The sequence below is a fragment of the Dipodomys spectabilis genome, unplaced genomic scaffold (genome assembly GCF_019054845.1).
Source record: "Dipodomys spectabilis isolate Male_0828 unplaced genomic scaffold, ASM1905484v1 ptg000018l, whole genome shotgun sequence".
Lineage (NCBI taxonomy): Eukaryota > Metazoa > Chordata > Mammalia > Rodentia > Heteromyidae > Dipodomys > Dipodomys spectabilis.
Genome location: NW_024870695.1, coordinates 5,778,528 through 5,797,907, shown reverse-complemented (window position 1 = coordinate 5,797,907; position 19,380 = coordinate 5,778,528). Strand labels below are relative to the sequence as shown.

Below are 19,380 nucleotides of genomic sequence, written 5' to 3'. Positions count from 1 at the left end.
ACAAGCTGTGGGTACCCAGCAGGCTTGCCCTTGACCTGTCTCCTCACCCTTCCCCAAAAAGCCAAGCAAGCCCAGCCCCACATCGGCAGTTCCATCCCTCTCCTGTCCAGAGGCCACCCACCCAGCTCTGTCCCTACAGAGGGAAGAGCTGCCATGGAAGGGGCTGGCACCTCTGGGCTTTTGATGAACTAGTGGAGACCTTCATATGCCCTGTACAGACACTAGGAAAATAAGGAAAGAGAAAGACCTGTCCACCCCCAAGCATCTCCGCCCCCCACCCCAAGATGGCACTGTCACAGCTCTCTCTCCCCTGGTAGCCCTTCTTCTGGCCAGGCTTTCATTCTCTGTTCTATGAACCTGCCAGGGACACTGACCAATAAGCTGTCCCAATTCACCTAGCAGTGCTTGAAAGTTCAGCCAAGTGCCTCATGACAACCCCTGTACCTCTGGACCCTGGCAGGCTCCAAACTGTAGTCTGGCAGCCCAGGAAGCCCCCTCCCCCCCCCCCACTCCCTTTCTACAGCCACTGAAGCTGCTGGACCAGTCTGTCCAGTTTCTCTTCTGGGCTCTGACCTAGGAGCCCTGACTCCTGACCAGTGTGACTAGAGGCTAGAGCCTGGTGGCAGGTAAGGGCCAGGGTACACTACACCAGCTCACATCTCAGCACCTCCAGGGGCTGTTTTCTGGGCCCCACAGGGCCAGGAGAGGGATAGTAAATCTGCCTATATTTATGGAACCCAATGTCTTATTAGAAATAGTTTTCTAGCTGCTGAGTAGACAGCTGCTGAAGGACACATGTGGCTAAAACCATGTGGCTGCATGGTTCTGTGTGCGGGAGCCTGTCTCCCATTTCAGAAGTCCCAGAAAAGGAAGCCCAAAGTCTGACTTCAGAGCCTCGATTTTACTGAAGCAGCCACTTACTCTGAGGCGAGTGGCAAATCTTCCCTCGCCTAATAGACCTCAGCAGTTGTTTTCAAAATAACTGTTTGCCTCAGTGAGTTAATCACCTTGTATCATCTTCCCTCCAGGCCTCTGCTTTTACTGACAAATGTTTCAGAGTTATGCAGCCTCCCACCCCAAAGTGGGCACCTGTCTTAGGACCTCAGCTCAGCTGCCAGCAGGGGGCCCATCCCTTTCCCCAGAAACTGAAAAGCATCCTTCCTCCCGCCCATCCCCTCACCTCTCCTTTGCTGCTTTTTCTTAGACTGAGAACTCCAATGATGTTTATGAAGTGATTACTAGGGCACTTAAACAATGTGCCAGACATACACTGTGACTTGGGGGTCATTTAGCAATTCATTCAACAAGTCAAATTCATGCTTAGGCCATAAAGGAGGTACCTCTTTTACCAATGAAGAAATTAAGGTTCAAACTGACAACCTGATATAGCCAGAACTTCACAGCAGAGTCGGGGTTCACATCTGCTTCGTCTGCTCTTCCCCACCTAGGACAATGAGAAGCTGGCAAGATGGGTAGGGAGGATTGTAAGTTAAGAGCCAGCCCAGGCTAAACAGCCAGCTCCTGCCTCTAGAACAAAACAAAATGAAAACAAAATGCTGACCGTACTGACTGCCACACTGGGTGTGTGAGGGTGACTAGCCAGGCACATTTTAAAAGAATTCTATGATGGCCAGGCACCGGTGATGGCTCTCGCCTGTAATCCTAGCTCCTCAGGAGGCTGAGATCTGAGGATCGTGGTTCAAAGCCAGCCCAGGCAGGAAAAGGCTGGGAGACTCTTATCTCCAATAAACCACTCAGAAAACCGGAAGTGGCGCTGTGGCTTGTAGAGCCCTAGCCTTGAGCTGAAGAGCTGAGGAGCAGTGCCCAGGCCCAGAGTTCAAGCCTCACAACTGACAAAAGAAAAAGAAAATCAATGATGTAGGTTTTTTGGGTTTTTTTTTTTTCCCTCCCTGCGGGGTTTGAACTCAGGGTCTTCCATTCGCAAGAGGTGCGATGTTACATGAGCTACGCTACACCTCCAGTCCCTTTTTGCCTTGGTTATTTTTAAGGTAGGGTCTTGATGTATGCCTGGGTTTTGTTCTTTGTCCTTGTCCTTTTCTGTGTCACTGGGGATGTCAAGCATATAGCTCTACACTCAGCCATTGGTTAAAACAGGGTCTTGTAAACTTTTAATACCTGAGCTGGCCTCAACAGGGGATCCCTGCCTCCCAAATAGCTAGGATTGCAGGCTTGAGCCACTGTGCCCAGTTTGACACTATATCTTTCAGCATATATTTGCTGGCAGGGGCCTCCAAGAATAAGGCAGGAATCATTTATAACTAGTAAGTTCTTTCTTTGACTAGAAAAACGGTAGCTAAAAATCTCTAGCTGCTTTCCTCCCCCAAGGGGCTTGCCCTTCTTTCTGCTGAGACTGAATGATGGGGGCGGAGTCTGAGCTGGGAGGCCCCAGCCCTCTCTGAAGAGGCCATTTATTCCCAACCTACCCTTCCCCAGACAGAGGCCGCAAGGGGCCGAGGCTCCACCCCCCACGGTCTCCAAATCACTGTATATGGGTTGGCCATTTGCTGTTTTCTTTGTCTTCCTTAATAACCGCAGCGGGCAGAAGGCGGAATTTATCTAGTCTTTTCCACATCGAGATGGTTTTTCTGCCATGGTGGTTTAGGCAAGAGCTCCCACCTAGATGTAAATAGCATCAATAAAACCCTCCAGCAGGCCCACACGCATCTTTTACACACCTACTGTGTGGGGGACAAACCTGGAGTGACACCTATTGTTCGATTGTTCCTGCACTTCTTAAATCAGACCACACCCTGACAAATGTTTGGAATCACAGCCCCGTTACAGAGACCCAAAGGGTAAAATGGAGTCTAGTTCTGTACCCATTTACAGACAGAGAAACGGTGGCCCAGAGAAGGCAACCTATCTGAAGCCACACAGCCAACCAGAGGCAGAGCTGGAACCAAAGTGAGGTTCGCTGACTGCCTGGCTAATGGTTTTCCCCATTTGTTCAGTGGCTTTATGACTGCACCTGAGGCTCCTTGTATGAAGGAGAATGACACCACCCTGTCATTCTGCCTTCTCGTGGCCCGGAGGTCAGGGCCCCTGGGCTTGGCACAAATCCTGGCTGTTGGGGTGAAGCCAGAGGGCGTCTCTGACCCTTTCAACGCCTTCTATGTGGCTGAACTCAGCTGGTGGTGGCAGTCTCTGAGGAGCTGCTTGTTAGCAAGGGGTGCAAAGTGAATTTTCTACTTGAGCTCATGCTCATGGACCCTGGTGAGTCTTGCTTTTCCATGCTCCTTGAGAACAGGCTGATCTGGTGAGGTCCCAGGGCTGCTCTATCGGGTTCAAGTAGCTGGGCCTTGGCCTTGGCCTTGGCCTTGACCCCTTTTCTACTGTACTCCTGCCTTGTACCCCATAGCAGACATGGCCACATCTGGCTCACATTTTTGCCCTCCCTTTCCTCCCACTCTCCCTCAAAACCCAGCTCTGCATTTCTTTTCTCTTTTTTCCCCACCTTCCTTCCTTCTTTCTTTCCTGTTTGAGGCAGTGTCATCTTGCTAACCCAGCTTGGCCTTGAATTCAGACTTCTCCTGCCTCAGCCTGCAGAGTTCAGGGATTATAGATGTGCACACCATACCTGGCTCTGGCTACGTATTTCTTCAGCAAAGAAACAATTTGGAAATGACCAACATGTACATCCACATAGAGGTGGCAGACTACATCAATTTATGGAGGACAGGGCTTGGTGGCACAGTCTGTAATCACAGCTATTGGGAGGCTGAGGTAGGACTAAGGTTAGCCCCAGGCAAAAGGTTGAGACTACTTGAAAAAATTATTAAAGCAACAAGGGCAAGAGATATAGCTCAGCAGTAGAGAACCTGCCTAGTGAGCACAAATCCCTGAGTTCAAAGCCTAGTACAGCCTGCCTTCTAAAAAAAAAAAATGTATCTAGCCAGGTGCTGGTGGTTCACGCCTATAATTCTAGCTGCTCAGGAGGCTGAGATCTGAGGATCGAAGTTCAAAGCCAGTTCCAACAGGAAAGTTTGTGAGACCCTTATCTCTGATTAATGACCAAAAAGTCAATGTAGAGTTTTGGCTCAAGTTGGAAGAGCACTAGCCTTAAGCCAAAAGGTTCAGGGACAGCCCTAGGCCCTGAGGTCAAATCCCACGACAGGTACCTCCCCCTCCAAAAAAAAAAAAAAAAAAGTAGATCCACTTTTGGGCAATAGACAGAGATAAGATGTATCCCTCTGAAGGCTTGGGAATGTCATGAAACAGACTGGGGGTATGACAGCAGCAGAAGAGTCCTACCTGAAGGATACCGGGCCACCCAGACCTGTGCTGACTGACTGGGAACACAACCTGCAGGGATTATTTCTAAAATGGTAACAGCAGCTGTATTAGGAGTGAGGTCACAATAATTCCCACTCCCTGCCCCGTTGCCCAAATTTGCCTAATGCTGCTCAATTGCTTTCATAATAATGACAGCATTAAAACCAGCTCTCCACTCAGCACTTACTGCCCTTTAAGAACCCAGCCAGGCCAGGCCTTTTCTACCCCTCAAGGTTACCTGTCGCCAGAACACAGATCTCTCCCGGGAGAGTGGCAGCTAGCAGTGGGTCATGGTAGCAGGCACTCTCTCCCCAGCCCAACCCCAAGGGTTTCCTTTCACCCCCAAATATATAACATATCCCCTCTCCTTCAATCACACACTCTCACACACTATGTCTCTCACACTCCTCAATGCTCTGGGAATCAGTACAACCCAAAGCCCACACCACAGGCCCCAGAATGACCTCTTCCGAACAATGGCTGACAGATTGGGGACAGAACTGGATTTTGAGTGAACCCTACATTCTCTGGATTCTTACTTTCAAACTAATCAAACTCATCTGGCAGAGGTTCAAGGTGAGATTTAAGTGGCTCAGAATATTGACAAGTAAAAACCAAAGTCTTAGACCACAAAGCTGGGTTTTGAATTCTGACTCCACCACTCCCTGGGCTGTATGGCTTTGACTGTGTGACTTAGCCTTAGCCTCTCTATACTACAGGACTAATCTGTATTTCCTAGGACTATTACAATGACTTACTGATTGAACGTACAAAGCAATTAGATCAATGCCCAGAAATTCATACATGCTATATAAATATATCCACTCACAGCGCCTGGCTCATTCCACATTTACTAGGTACCCACTGGGTTTATTAGGTGGTATAAAGCTTCCCACTCCCACAATCTATTAGAAATAAGAGCAACAGGGGGAAAAAAAGACATTTTGTTCCTTTAGGAAAACATGATTATTCTAAACAGAGAACTGCACACAATTCTAAGAAAGCCCCGAGAAAGAACATTTATTTCCATGAAAACTTGAAAAAACTTTTAAAAAAAATGCCCAAAGTTCAATCATTTGAATCTACTGAATTCTAACTGGTTTGTGAATTCAGATCAAGGTTGGGAAACACACGATGCTTTTGGAAAATATTCCCACTGTCTGCCTTTCAGGCAACCTCTAGATGTTTTTCTCCTACTTGCTTTTGCAGGTATCGCTGATCACCTAGAAAACAATCTCGGGGTTCAGTCCTTATTGGGTGGGAGAAGAAAGGTGGGTTCACTGAGACACACCTTTCTTCATTTTCAAAGACAACCTATGGCTATTTGGAGAGAATCGAGAGCCAGGATGGGGAAGACTTGGCGACTGGGAATCTCATCTGACGATCAGTTGCGCTTTAAAATCCGGGTAGTTTAATAAATCACTTTGCCAGCGGGTTAAAAAAAAAACATAAATAAAGTAAGTCGGTTTAATAACTGATGAAAAATCAAATTCAGTCAACCCGTACCCCCAAATCCATTCAATTAAATGCAGTAGCTTTGGGATGCACTCAACTCGGTCAAAGCGTGGGGTGTCCGGGTGTGCAGCCCACGACCCACTGGGCCCCCTGCGTAGTCCCCGGCCTGGACACGGGGCGCCCGCCTCCGGGGCCCGCGGCTGGGCACCCCGCAAGCCCAGGTGCCCCGGGTCGCGCTGGGGGAACGGCTGTCACTACCGGCTGCCTGGCTGCCGGAGCCCCTTGCCCATCGCGGGCTCCGGCCGCCCGCGCCGCCCGCGAACTCCACCCCGCACACGCTGTTAACGCCGCCTGGCGACTTTCCTAAACTCCGGGGCGTTGGAACGGCGTCGCCAGCCCCGCTGGCCAGAGAGCGCGCAGCGGCGGGCCGGGGAGCGAGCGCCGCGCTCCGAGCTGCAGTGCTGAGCCTCCGGAGGAGCCCGGGCCCGGGCCGCTGCCCCAGACTGTGGTGCGGGTCCGGGGCCCGGGGCAGCGGGCGCTGCGCAGCTTCAGGACTTGGGGCGGAGGGGAAGGGAACGGAAAGGACGCCCAGGACCGTGCAGCGAAAGGGGGCTGGGGCCTCCGGTCTCCAGGCAGGGGGTCCGCAGAGAAGAGCGGGAGGTGGGATTGAGCCTCAGCCGCCAAGCCGGTAGCGACCCTCGGCTCAGAGCCGGTTCGGGGGTGGGGGGACCCCTCCTCCGCCACCGTCCCGGCAGCCCCTCCGCGATCATTTCTTTTTGCACCCCAGCTCTACCTAGACCCACCCAATCCTGACTCGCAAGGTCCGAGACCAGGGGCTCGGGCTGCCCCCCGAGCCCCGGTCTCCTCCCGGCCGGTGCCCGGCGGGGCCTGGCGCTCCTCACCTCGCGCCCCCCGCATCCCCTGCGCGCCCCGCGCCGGCCGCGGCCGATCCCTGGGCTCTTACCTCGACCAGCGGAAGCTGACGCCGTCCCATCCTCGGGCTCGCTCCGTCACCGTCCCGGACGCCTGGGTCCCTCGGACATTCCAAAGGGGCCGGCGGCGGCGGCGGAGTCCGGCGGTGCGGGGTGAGCGCCGAGGCGCCCGGCTTTGCACTCTTGGCCCCGGCGCGCCGGTCGCTCGCTTTTCCCGGGCAAGCCCGGCTGCCGAGTCCCGCGGCCGCCGGAGCCCGCGTCGCCCCGCGCCGCCCCGCCGCCTCCTCCCCCGCCCGCCTCGGCTCCCCGCCCCCTCGCCGTCCCCTCCTCTTTCACCCGCCCCGCGCCTTCGGCCCCTCCTCCGCGCCGCGCCCCCTCGGGTCCCGGCGCCCTCGCCCCGCGCCCGGGTTTGCGGCAGTCCGCGGGGCGCGCAGGCAGCGGCGGCCGCCGCCCGGGGACAAGCCGGAGGGGCGGGGAGGCGGCGGGGGAGGAAGCGGCCTCCCGCCACTCGGGGGTCGCGGCCGGGCGTCCCAGGGGCCGCAGGGGACTGGCAGGCGCAGGCGGGCTTGAGAGCCAAAGACTGTGGGGGAAGCTGGGTCGCCCCCGGGCCGCGGAGACCGGGTGAGGCCCGGAACGGCGTTCGGGCCCCGCCACCCCCTGAGCCGCTGGGGTGGGGCGGGGCGGGGAGGGCTTTGGGCCCCGACCCTCGGGGAATTTGGCCTCGACGACATTGGTTTTTTAATTCATTCATTCATTCATTTTGCAAACTGAACACCTGCCCACTTTGGTTCTAGCAAGGGGCTGGATTTAGGGACATCTCCCTTCTCCCCAAACCCCCACCCCCAGTTAAAGGGGAGACGGTGCAGCCCAGCGGGACTGGACGCTGCCCAGCAGAAAGCAGGGTGCGTGCTGCGCTGCGGCACGGGGAAGGAGCGCCGCGGGGAACGCAGCGCGCGGGGGCCGGGGGGCCGCGGGGCCGCAGCGCCCCCTCCCGGCAGAGCCCTCAGGGCAGAGGCCGCTGTCCAGTCCGACCTCCACCTCCAGGCCTCCGCCCTGAGTTGCCTTTCCAGCAAGCTCCCAGCTTCACCCCGGCTCTAGAAAGCGGCTCTGCCGCCTACAGCCCTTTTAGGTGGACAGTACTTTTTATTTCCTCCTTCCTCTTCCTTCCTGAGCCAGAGCTGAGAGGGGAGGAAGAAGAGGAGTCCCCGGGAGGCAGCGCCTAGGCCAGAGGCAGCCCAGGGTAGACAGAAATGTCGTGGGAGGAGCACGGTCCCAGAGTGGCCACCAGCTGGTTCTAAGATCCAACTGAGTCTAGCTGCCCTGGATTCTGTGCCCACCCCCTCCCGTTCCATTCTCAGCACACTGGGCAAGAGCCAGCCCATTTATGGGTCCAGCTGACAGTTTATATGGAGTTGGAGTTACTGCAGGAAGTCATGTGAGCCAGTAGTTTACTAATGAGGAAACTGAGGCACACAGAAAGATGTTGACATGTCCAAAGCCTATAAGTTGTCAAGTTGGTAAGCCTCCCATTCCCTCACCTCAATTCCCCTAATAGGGGAATTGGATTGGGGGGGGGACAGAAGTAGGAGGGGCTTTCATCAGAAAGTCCAATAGTCACGCGGGCTTAGCCACAGGCAGGACACTTTCTTTTCTTTTTTTTTTTTTGGGGGGGGGGGTCCAGTCATGGGCCTGAACTCTGGGCCTGGGCACTGAACCTCAGCTCTTCAGCTCAAGGCTAGTGATCTACCACTTGAGCCACAGCGCCACTTCCGGCTTTTTTCTTATGTGGTGCTGAGGAATGGAATCCAGGGCCTCATGCATGCAAGGCAAGCGCTCTACCACTGTGCCAACTTCCCAGCCCCAGGCAGGACACTTTCAAAGTAAAGAAGAGTCCAAGCCGGTGCCGGTGGATCACGCCTGTAATCCTAGCTACTCAGGAGGCTGAGATCTGAGGATCGAGGTTCAAAGCCAGCCTGGCAGGAAAGACCGTGAGACTCTATCTCCAATAAACCACTAGAAAACTGGAAGTGGCGCTGTGGCTAGAGCGGTAGACCCCTCGCCTTGAGCTGAAGAGGGCAGGGACAGCGCCCAAGCCCAGAGTTCAAGCCCCACGACCGACCAAAAAAAAAAAAAAAAAAGTCCAGAGTCTTGCACAACCCAGTTAGGTGGATACCCCAGAGCGGGAGTTAGTTTCAGAAGAAATGGATATACCAAACTGAGGGCCAACTCCAACTGGTCGTCTGGTATCATGGCATTTCTGGAGTCGGCAGCTTGGGTTCTGAGTCTACTTACAAGCCTTGAAGCCCTAGACAATGAAATAACAGGGTCTCAATGTTTTCATCTGTAAAATGGATGCAGGTTTGAAGGAGGGAGTATTGGTAAAGGGCTTAGCATGGTGCCTGGCACCCTCAGTGTCATCAAGATGAACCCCACTGCTCTCTGGGTCCCTCTGCTTTCTGGGTCCCTCTCTCAGACAATTCTTTGTGGGAAACAGGATCTTGCTGAGAAGGTCCCAGAACAGGATGGGTAGAGGTTGGCTGATCCTCTAGGCCTGCTTTCCAGCCCTGACCTGGATCATACTCTTCAGGAACCTGGCAGTACCATCTCTGTACTTCTCTGAAATTCTGGTTCCTCTGTTTAATGAACACTTCAGGATAGGACCTCTCCCCTTGACTTGATCTTTAAATATGCTAATGCCATCGATTTGCTGTAATCAAGTCTTGCTCTTCTGCCTTTTTTGGGCCCAGAGTCAACCTTTCTGCTCTCCTGAAGTGTCTCTAGCAGCACATTTCATCCTGACTGCTTTTCTCCACTCCTCTACCTGACCTCTACCCAACACCCCAGGTGGGGAACAGGGCCTGGCCTCACTCCAGGACCTACTTATGTTTGATCTTGCCAGTTGCAGAGGGATGATGAGAGAGTCTTGTTTAACCTCTCCGTAAAAGACTCCATATTCCCTTTCATTTGTCCCTAAACTGCTTCCTTTCACCTTCAAGGACCTGGCTCTTATTTGCTCTGCATGGTAAAGCAGCAGCATTTCTCCTGGTCCTCCAGCCTGCCTTTCCCTACCCTCCTCCTCCCTAGGCTCTCTCTGCTGTGTAGCCCCAGCAGCTTGATGGCTCAGCATGGGCAGCATGGGCAGCCCCTTACCACACTCCAGCTCATTTCCAATTGAACATTCTTTTCCAACCTGACCCGTCCACAGTTCTTCCTCCCCAGCTCTCTCTTGGCCTTGTTTCCTTCTCAGGTCCAGAATCTACTTTCATTTGTTTAACCTGCCATTTTTGGAAGAAGGAGAGATATGAGGAATCCAGACAGGAATAAAAGACAATGCAAATCTGTCTGTAGGAAAACAAGTGATAAAAGGTGAGGTCCATGGAGGAGGGCCTGAGGCCTGCCCACCACCACCCCGCCCCCTTGGCTTAGCCCTCCCTGCTGCAGTACATAGAGATGGTCTTTCAGGCCATGTGCGGTGAGAAACCAGCTTTTCCTTTCTTTTAAAATTCTCATCTGCCACAGCTGACACTTGCACAAAAAGAAAAGAAATACACTAGGAATGAATTATTAAGAAATGAAAAATCTTAAAAGGCACACAAAATAAAAGCCCAATTTTGAAAGCAAGTAAATCCAATAGACCCAAAATTACTTTATGAGATTGCTTTAAACGTTTCCATGCTCACTCTCAGGTTCTGACTTCTCTTGTTACAGACTGGCAACAGACAGTCTGTAGACAAGGTTTATCGTAGTACTAGACTAGGAAAATGCAACCCAGTGACTTCATGGGGAGGGGTGGAGAGCAGCTTTTAAAATTCCATTAACAGAGATGGTGTTAATGACTCCACTCACTCAACAAACATTTAATGAGTAGCAACTATATGCCAGTCACTGTTGGATGCCAAGGCTAATAACCATTAATGTAACAGGGTCCTAACCCTCAAGATGTTCACAGCCTAGAATGGGAGACAGCCACTTTGATAAATAATTAAAAGCTTGTGAAATTAGGTCAACAATAGATCAAGCACTGTGGACATGGAGGGGAGAATGTTAATTCTGCCTGGGCCAATGGGGAAGATTCTATGGAGGAGGAAAGCTTGGTGGGAGTCAGGAGGGAAGGAGTTGGGTACCTGTTCACTCCCAGAAGGCCAGCCTGCTCTGGATAAATGAATGAAAAGGTGTAAGTTGCTCCAAAGACAGTGCCTGCTACCTAGTTAAAAAAAAAAACCCTCTAAATATGTTTGCAATGTCCTTATTAACTATTACCAATTATTATTGTTATTCACCAAATCTACCCAGCCCTGCTCTTCACATTGGTGTAAGCAGCTCTATTTGTCTAAAGGGGTCATCTGGCTTTGACTCTGCCTTCAGAGGAAAGATTTTTTTCTGAAAGAGATGGATTGGAAAGTGGATACTAAAGAAAGTAGCTATAGACAGGTAAATATGAGAGAGGGAGAGTTTCAAGGTGGGGGGAAATGCTGAAAGATACTGCCTGAGGAGCAAGCATAGGGCAGGGGAGGATTTGGGTTGATGGGCTGAGGCTCGGCACAGTTGTAGGAGAGGCAGGCTGTGACTTTTCCAGCTCCTGGAAAAGAGGGTCGACATTATTCATTGCTCTCATTTCAAGCAATGGAGAGTGCAGATAACTAGGATGCATACGACAGCTTGACTCACCAAGTTCCTTCACAAACATTTTCTCATTTAATCTTTGTAACAACCCCATGGCAGAGGTATTAACAGACTCTCTTTCCAGATGAGAACGCCAAGTTCAGAGGCTGATCGTGTCCTCAAGGCCCACAGCTGGGATGGACATACACTGGACTAGACCTTCTTGTCCCCGAGTCCCACTTAGATCCTCCAGCATGCCCTTGAGACAGGTCACAAGCCTAGGCCTCCAGGTTGCTACGTGAGGACCCACAGAGGGCTCTGGCTCAGGGAAGCCTTTCTTTCTTCCTTTTCTTAGCAGATGGGGACAAGGGAAGAGTGGAGACAAACCATGGGACAGCAGTTGAGGGAGGCTGCTGGGCCACACAGGACACCATGGGTAGCCTGCCAGCTCCTGTCCCTTCCTCTCCTCCCAGCCTGCAGCCATCAAGGGTAAAGGCCTTTATCCTGAACACAATGACAGTATTTTTCCAAGAGGGCCTTTGAAAGTTATTGGTTGCTTTATTTTCCCCTAAGAAAACTTTGTAAATGTGTATTAAAGTAAGGAGGGTTGGGTGAATGGGAAGGGCCCTTGGGACATTCTGGAAGTGAAAACAGAGTAGAGGTACCAGCCAAAAGCACAGCATTGAGAGGAAGGGCATATGAACACACACACACACACACACATACACACACACACACACACACACACTTGTCCTTACAAAGAAATAGCAGCACCTCTGGCTTACACCAGGAGATATCAACCAGACATGCTTTTCCCTCCATAGAGAGGACATCAGTAGTAGCAAAAGACTTGTTTGGTTGTCACAGTGGGGAAAGGGTGCTACTGGCATCTAGCATGGCCAGGGGTGCTGTCACACACCTAACAGAGCAAAAGACAACCCCACGGCAAAGAAGGGTCTGCCTCAAAGTGGCAAACCTGGCCTGGCCAGTAGTTTGGTACCATGGACAGCAGAAATTTGGAACCTTGGTTCTCCATGCAGTTAAGATTCAAACCTATACATCCTACACTGCCTGAATGATCACAAATGGCTGAGGTGCCCACTGCCTTTCTTTGGCCCATTTTTTCTAGCCCATTAGGACCCCAGAGAAGGCAACTACATGCAGCTGGTAGCTGATGGAGCCTTGATTTGAGACCCTGGGGCCTTCAGCAAATGTTCCTTACCCCTCTTCAAGTTGGTATCCAGCCCTGCCCTTTACCTTTTTTTCTCCTCCCCCTCCTCCTTCCCCTCCCCCCCCCTCCTCCTCCTCCTCCTTCTTCTCCTTCTCCTTCTTTGCATGTCCTAGGGCTTGAACTTGGGCTCCATTTGCTCAAGCTACTGCTCTATCACTTGAGCCACAGCTCTATTTCCAGCATTTTCTGTGATTAATTGGAGATAAAGAGTCTCACAGGCTTTCCTGCCCTGGCTGGCTTCAGGCTTCAATCCTCAGGTCTCAGCCTCCTAAGTAGCTAGGATTACAGGTGTGAGCCTCTGGTGCCTGGCCCCTTGCCTCTTTTATTGATAGTTTATACCTTTTGCCTATTGATTAAATCTCATCCTAGAGCTGAGGGGGCTTGAACAGCAACCAGCAAGTATCCCATTTCACAGATTGATATGTCCTCGCCTGAGGTTAAGAGCACAATGTGTTCGTTTGTCACCTGCTGTCTATAAGAGCTGTGAACTCTGGAGAGCAGAGGCTGCCTCCATTCCTATCTATAATCCTTACCTTTGGCAAAGGCATCCGAGCAGACGCCACACACAGGTCTGTGGTGAATGGTCATCTCACCAGTGCTTTAGATCAGGCACTTGGCTCCAGGATGGCCCTTGATAAACACTCATCCTCTTCCGGGGCTTTCTTATCACTGGAAGCTGCATCTGTGCTGGGGTTTGTTGTCACCCCAACTCTGGGTGAGGCATACAAACACACATACACACATACACACACATATACACACCCCAAGTGGGCAATGACAGCTTCCTGGTGGAAGCCACACTACCCACCTTTTCTTTCCTTCTCATTTCTTCTCTCAGGCCTTTCCAAAGGCTCAGGGCAGAGCTGAGTGCTGGTGGTTCATGCCTATAATCCTAGCTATTCAGGAGGCTGAGATCTGAGAATTGCAGTTCAAACCCAGCCCAGACAGGAAAGTCCCTGACACTCTTCTCTCCAATTAACCACCAGGAAACTGGCAGGGGAGCTGTGGCTCAAAGCAGTAGAGCACTAGCCTTGAACAAAAAAGTTCAGGGACAGTGCCCAGGCCCCAGTCCTATGACTAACAAAATAAATAAAGCCGGGCGCTGGTGGCTCACGCCTGTAATCCTAGCTACTCAGGAGGCTGAGATATGAGGATCGCGGTTCAAAGCCAGCCCGGGCAGGAGAGACCATGAGACTCCTACTTCCAATAAACCACCAGAAAACCGGAAGTGGCGCTGTAGCTCAAATGGTAGAGCGCTCGCCTTGAGCTGAAGAGCTGAGGGACAGCGCCCAGGTCCAGAGTTCAAGCCCCACGGCTGACCAAAAAAAATAAATAAATAAAAATAAATAAAGGCTCAGGGCAGAACAGAATCCCTGCTCAGCCTGCCAAGATTGTCTTTGCTGCCCCCAGAGAAGCAACTTGCAAGCAACTTTCCCATCCTTCACTGGCTGCTTCCAAATCACAGAAGGAGGCAGATCAAAGAGACACAGCTACCAACCACAATACTTTATGTGGATCTCATTTGAACCTTGATTGTAACACATTAAAAAAATCCAAAACCTATAAATAGACAATCGGAAACATGAACTTTAATTAGGTATTTGATGATTTCAAGATGGTTGTTAAGATTTTAGAGTGTGACAGTGGCAGTGGTGATGTATTTTAAATGAGTCCTTGTCTTTTAGAGATCAAAACTGAGCTATTTACAGATAAGGTGACACTCGACATCTGGGATTTGCACTGGATGATGCAGGAAGGATATTGAGACCAGTGTCATCCTAAGTTGTTAATTGTTGAAGCTGGCGGATGGACAAATGAGAACGTTTGTTCTCTTTCCATCCACATTAAAAAAAATCAGCATTAGGGGCTGAGGACGTAGTTCAGAGGAGAGACCATGGTTAGCATGTATTCAATCCCCAATACCAAAACAAACTAAAACAACAAAATTTAGGGCGCCTTGAAACAGACAGCGTATGGACTAGACTGGTTTTCTTTTTCTTTTTCTTTTGTTGTTTTCTGTTTTGTCATTTGTGGGGCTTGAACTCAGGGTCTAGGCACTGTCCTTGAACCAAGGCTAGTGTTCTACAACTTTGAGCTATAGCCTTGTTTCCAGTTTTCTGGTGTTTAATTGGAGATAAGGGTGTCACAGACTTTCTTGTCTAGGCTGGCTTCAAACCTCAATCCTCAGATCTCAGCCTTTTGAGTAGCTAGTGTGAGCCACCAGTGCTTGGCTCAGACCGGACTTTTTAAGGCCCTCCACTTTGTTTTTGTGGTTTCCAAGGTTCCAAAGATTCTCTACCCAGCACCGTGCTGGGTAGAGAAGAGAATAGGGGTTGTGAGATTATGCAATCCTTTTCTTAGGTTCTTGAAACTGTACTGGGGCATGTACTTGCTAGGCAGGTGCTCTACCATTTGAGTCAAACCCTCAGTCCTTTTTGTTTCAGTTATTATTTTTTTTAGCCAGTCCTGGGGCTTGAATTCTGGGCCTGGGCACTGTCTCTGAGCTTCTTTTGCTCAAGGCTAGCATTCTACCATTTAACCCACAGCACCACTTCTGGCTTTTTCTGTGTATGTGGTACTGAGGAATCAAACCCAGGGCTTCATGCATGCTAGGCAAGCGCTCTACCACTAAGCCACATTCCCAGCCCTTGCTTCAGTTATTTTTTAGGTACAGTTTCATAGCTTTTTGTTGCTGTTTGTTTGGGCTTTTGATTATTTTTCCCCCCAAAGGTTGTCCTTGTAACTAGATCCTCCTGAGCTCTATCTTGAAGTAGCTTGGAGTACAGGCATGCCCCAGGTAGTCTGACTTCAACATTTTGACCATCCTGTCTCAGCCTTCTAAACTACTGGGAATACAGATATACACCACTGTGTCCAGCTGCACTTCCCTTTTAACTAGTTTTATCTAGTGGTGTTCTATGAGAGATCTCATTCTGGTCATGCGTTCTGTGTGTTGGGGGTGGGGCCAAAGCAGGCCCAGCCAGATTCCTATTCTCAATCTCCTGTACTCTGCATGGGGCCCTACTGTGTTCTCAGGTACAGATGCTGCCCACAGCCCTGCAAGTCTTAGGACCTTCAGTCTCAGTCCAGTGAGCCATGGCTGGACTGGGCCTGGGCTGTGCCACCATGGCTGGACCATCATTGACTGATTTTTAGAGTCAGGCCAGGGTCTCATAGTCAGCCATGGCTTTGCTGCCTGCCATCTGGCCAGGCCCCAGCAGCTGAGCCCAGCAGAGGCCCAGGGAGTCTGAGCAGGATGCAGGCATTCCAGATGACGCCTGTTGTAGTGGCCCCCTTTTAAGTTCCTTCTGCATGAAGGTCCTTTACACCTATCCTGATAGTCAGTGCAAGTCAGTGATGAAGACTGGAATGCTTGGCCCTCACCTGCAGGCTGGTGCAGGAGGAACAGAGAAAGTCTTGAGTCATGTGATCTTCCAGGTAACAGCCTGGCAGGACTCCAGAGAACACACAGCGGGAGAATGGGTGACCGTCATTGACAAAGCAGGTCAGGTGGCTGTGTAGGGAACCTCCCATTTGCCCTCCACCTTCACCTCCTTCTCCTCTATCTGCATTATGCCCAGGACTAATCAGGGCAACTTGTATCTATGGGTATCTTTCCCCTTCTACATCTGGCCCTGTTCATCTAATATGAAGCCCTCACCAGAGGGAAGGAAGAGAGAAAGGTAGGGTATTTATCCCACCAATTCTCCCTGTGAGTTGACCTCAGATTGACCATGTCCCTTGGTGGAGGGTTCCCCCCTGCTCTCCTGACAACTTCTCTCCACAACTATCTGGGGCCTGGGCACTGTTTCTGAGCTTCCTTGGCTCCAGACTAGTGCCCTACCACTTGAGCCACAGCACCATTTCAGGCTTTTTTCTTTATGTGGTACTGAGGAATCAAACCCAGGGCTTCATGCATGCTAGGCAAGCACTCTACCACTGAGCCACCTTCCCAGCCCTTCACGACTGTCCTTCTAAGTTCTGGTGATGTCTTGCTCTGCATGCTTTTGGGCGTAAAGATGCTAGCTAACAGCTTTGCCTTCGCTGGCCATAGAACATTGTGTGGCCTCTTCAAGTCTCCCTGTTCTGTGTACAGGGAATTGGCTGGAGACAAGAGGACAGTGGCCCTCATTCCATGTTAATAAGGCCTTGGTGGATGCTCAGGAACCAAGTCTGTGAATGTGGACACTCAATGAAGCTTTTGTCACATGTAATCCAACAAACTGGAGGCCTGGGGAGGCCTCCCAAAGGCCCTAGATGGACAGATAAGTGCAGGGGTGAAGGTCAGCCTTAAGCCAACCCCAAACAAATTCTCTCTCTGGGAGAGGAAATCCAGTCGGAGGAGAGATTTGAGACCCTAAATGGTTCCCAAACCCCACTGGAGGATGTTTTTATGGGGCAGGAGGCAGAAGGAGTCCTGCAAAGGTGAGTCCCTGCCCATGCTTCCTGCTGTGCTCTGCACAACTCCAGCATTGGGTTGTGTGATTCTGGCTGCTGAGCTTCCAAGGATGAACCCCATTGGCTAACTCAGAATCTCCTGCCCAACTAGCCTTCCCAGCCTTGATCTTGTTTTGGGTCCTCTGATCAGAATTATGGATACCAAGTTCCTGCCTACCTTGGGATGACTTTTCCTGCGGCTCTGTCTTCTGCCTGAAGGAAATGCTTCCATTAGACAACTAGACTTGCCCCATCCCTCATGACCACAGCACTACCTTCTACAAAGGATGTAACTCCAAACCTGCCTTCCAGCCTAGTTCTGTCACATCCTGGCTGTGTGACCTTGGTGAGATTCAATCTTCTCTTTGGATCAGTTCCCTTGTCTGTGAAACGATAATGGTTGGACGAGATTGCTAGCAGGCCTCTTCTATTGCTTTGGGACTTGGAGAAATCCAGAGATCAGTGCCCTCTGTTCCACTAACTAAAGATGCAAGAGAAGAGAGCATGCTTTCCTCTTCTGTCTTTATATTCCCGAGCCCAAGGCCCAAAATGAGAATCAGATAGATGGCCGGATGGACAACTAGATGGGTGGCTGGGTAGGTGGGTGGATGGATGATAAATCTTTCTGAGATGATGAAGGCAGTTGATTCTGTGGCTCTGAGATGATAGAAATATCCCCTGGGAGCCTGCCATTGCCTCTGCCTACTTCCTGGCTAGTCCAGCATGTTCTCATTTGCAACTTGTTTGTCTGTGCAGACTAATTCCCCGTGAGCTATGCTGGAACCCACCATGATAATTACACTAAGGATGAGGACCAACTTGGAAGTACAGTTGTTCTGAAGGTATGAGATGGGCTATGTGTGGGGGATGGGTAAGGAAGGGGGCAGACAAACTTGGGAGAAAAAGTTTATTGTAATCCCTTCTGTTTTCTTGGAGGGGGGGGGGGTTTGCAGGTGTGCGCATGCACGCAACATCTCAAGGGCCTGGGTACTGACTCTGAGCTTTTGTGCTCAAAGCTAGTTAGTGCTCTACCACCTGAGTCACAGGCCCACTTTGGCCTTTTTGGTAGTTCCTGCTTGGGCTGGCTTCAAACCTCAATCCTCATATCTATACCTCATGAGTAGCTAGGATTACAGGGGTGAACCATTGGTACCCAGCTTTGCACATATATTTTAAAAATATTTTTTCTTGTAAAGATACTGTACAGAGGGGTTACAGGTACATGAGTAAGGTAATGAGTACATTTCCTGTTAAGCATTGTTACCCCCTCCTTTGTTTTTCCTTCATATTTTTTTGATTTTTGTTTGTTTTTGTCCGTCATAGGGCTTGAACTCTGGGTTTGGGTGCTGTCCCTCAGCTCTTCAGCTCAAGGCTAGCGCTCTACCACTTGAGCACAGTGCCACTTCTGGTTTTCTGGTGGTTTATTGGAGATCAGAGTCTCATGGACTTTCCTTCCCAGGCTGGCTTTGAACTGCTATCCTCAGATCTCAGCTTTCTGAGTAGCTAGGATTACAGACATGAGCCACCAGTGCCCGGCTCTCCCCATATATATATATATATATTTTTTTTTTTTGGGGGGGGGGTCCGGTCGTGGGGCCTGAACTCTGGGCCTGGGCGCTGTCCCTCAGCTCTTCAGCTCAAGGCTAGCGCTCTACCACTTGAGCCACAGCGCCACTTCTGGGTTTTTTCTTTTTGCTTATGTGGTACTGAGGAATCAAACCCAGGGCCTCAGGCATACAAGGCAAGCACTCTACCACCGAGCCACCTTCCAAGCCCCACCCCATATATTTTTTAAACCATGAGTTACTTTGATTTTTCAATATGAGTCTTTCTGGGAGAAAAAGGAAGTTATATACAAGAGGCTGATGAGTGTAGTTGCTTCCAGAGAGGAGACAGGGATCTGAGGATGAGGGCAGGGTGGAAACAGGTATAGAGTCACCAGTTAGCTTCTTTCCTTGGAGTGTTTGGAATTTTGTACAGAATTCATCCATCATCTATTTAAAAAACAAATCTATTTTTTTTAATAAAAAAAAATGTCAGCTCTAGGGCTTGAACTCAGGGCCTGGACACTGTCCCTTAGCTTTTTCTTTCTTTTTTTTTTTTTGAGATAAGAATCATATAGACTTTCCTGCCCAGCTGGCTTTTAACTGGGATTCTCTGTTCTTTAGCCTCCTGAGTAGTTAGGATTACAGGTGTGAGCCGACAATGCCTGGATCAACCAACCCAATTTTATAAAAACACTCATGGGTATAGGTCTTACAAGTCCAGGAAACACTTACAAGTAATAGCTTTCATAATCTGCTTTTCAACTCTTAAGTACACACACACACACACACACACACACACACACACACACACACACACACACACACACACACACACACCCCAAAGCTAATTTGGCAGATTCTTTCTTTCTTTCTTTCTTTCTTT

At 50.6% G+C, this 19,380-nt stretch overlaps 1 protein-coding gene across 1 annotated transcript in view; it reads right to left on the bottom strand.

Annotated features, from left to right (window-relative positions):
• The window catches only part of Crhr1 (corticotropin releasing hormone receptor 1), a 40,903-nt gene extending 34,138 nt beyond the window's left edge, over positions 1-6,765 (bottom strand). The window contains exon 1 of the mRNA XM_042673849.1: positions 6,713-6,765. Within this exon, the coding sequence (XP_042529783.1) occupies positions 6,713-6,742 (30 nt within the window). The 5' untranslated portion in view covers positions 6,743-6,765. The remainder of the gene's footprint in view (positions 1-6,712) is intronic.
• Positions 6,766-19,380: the final 12,615 nt, after the last annotated feature.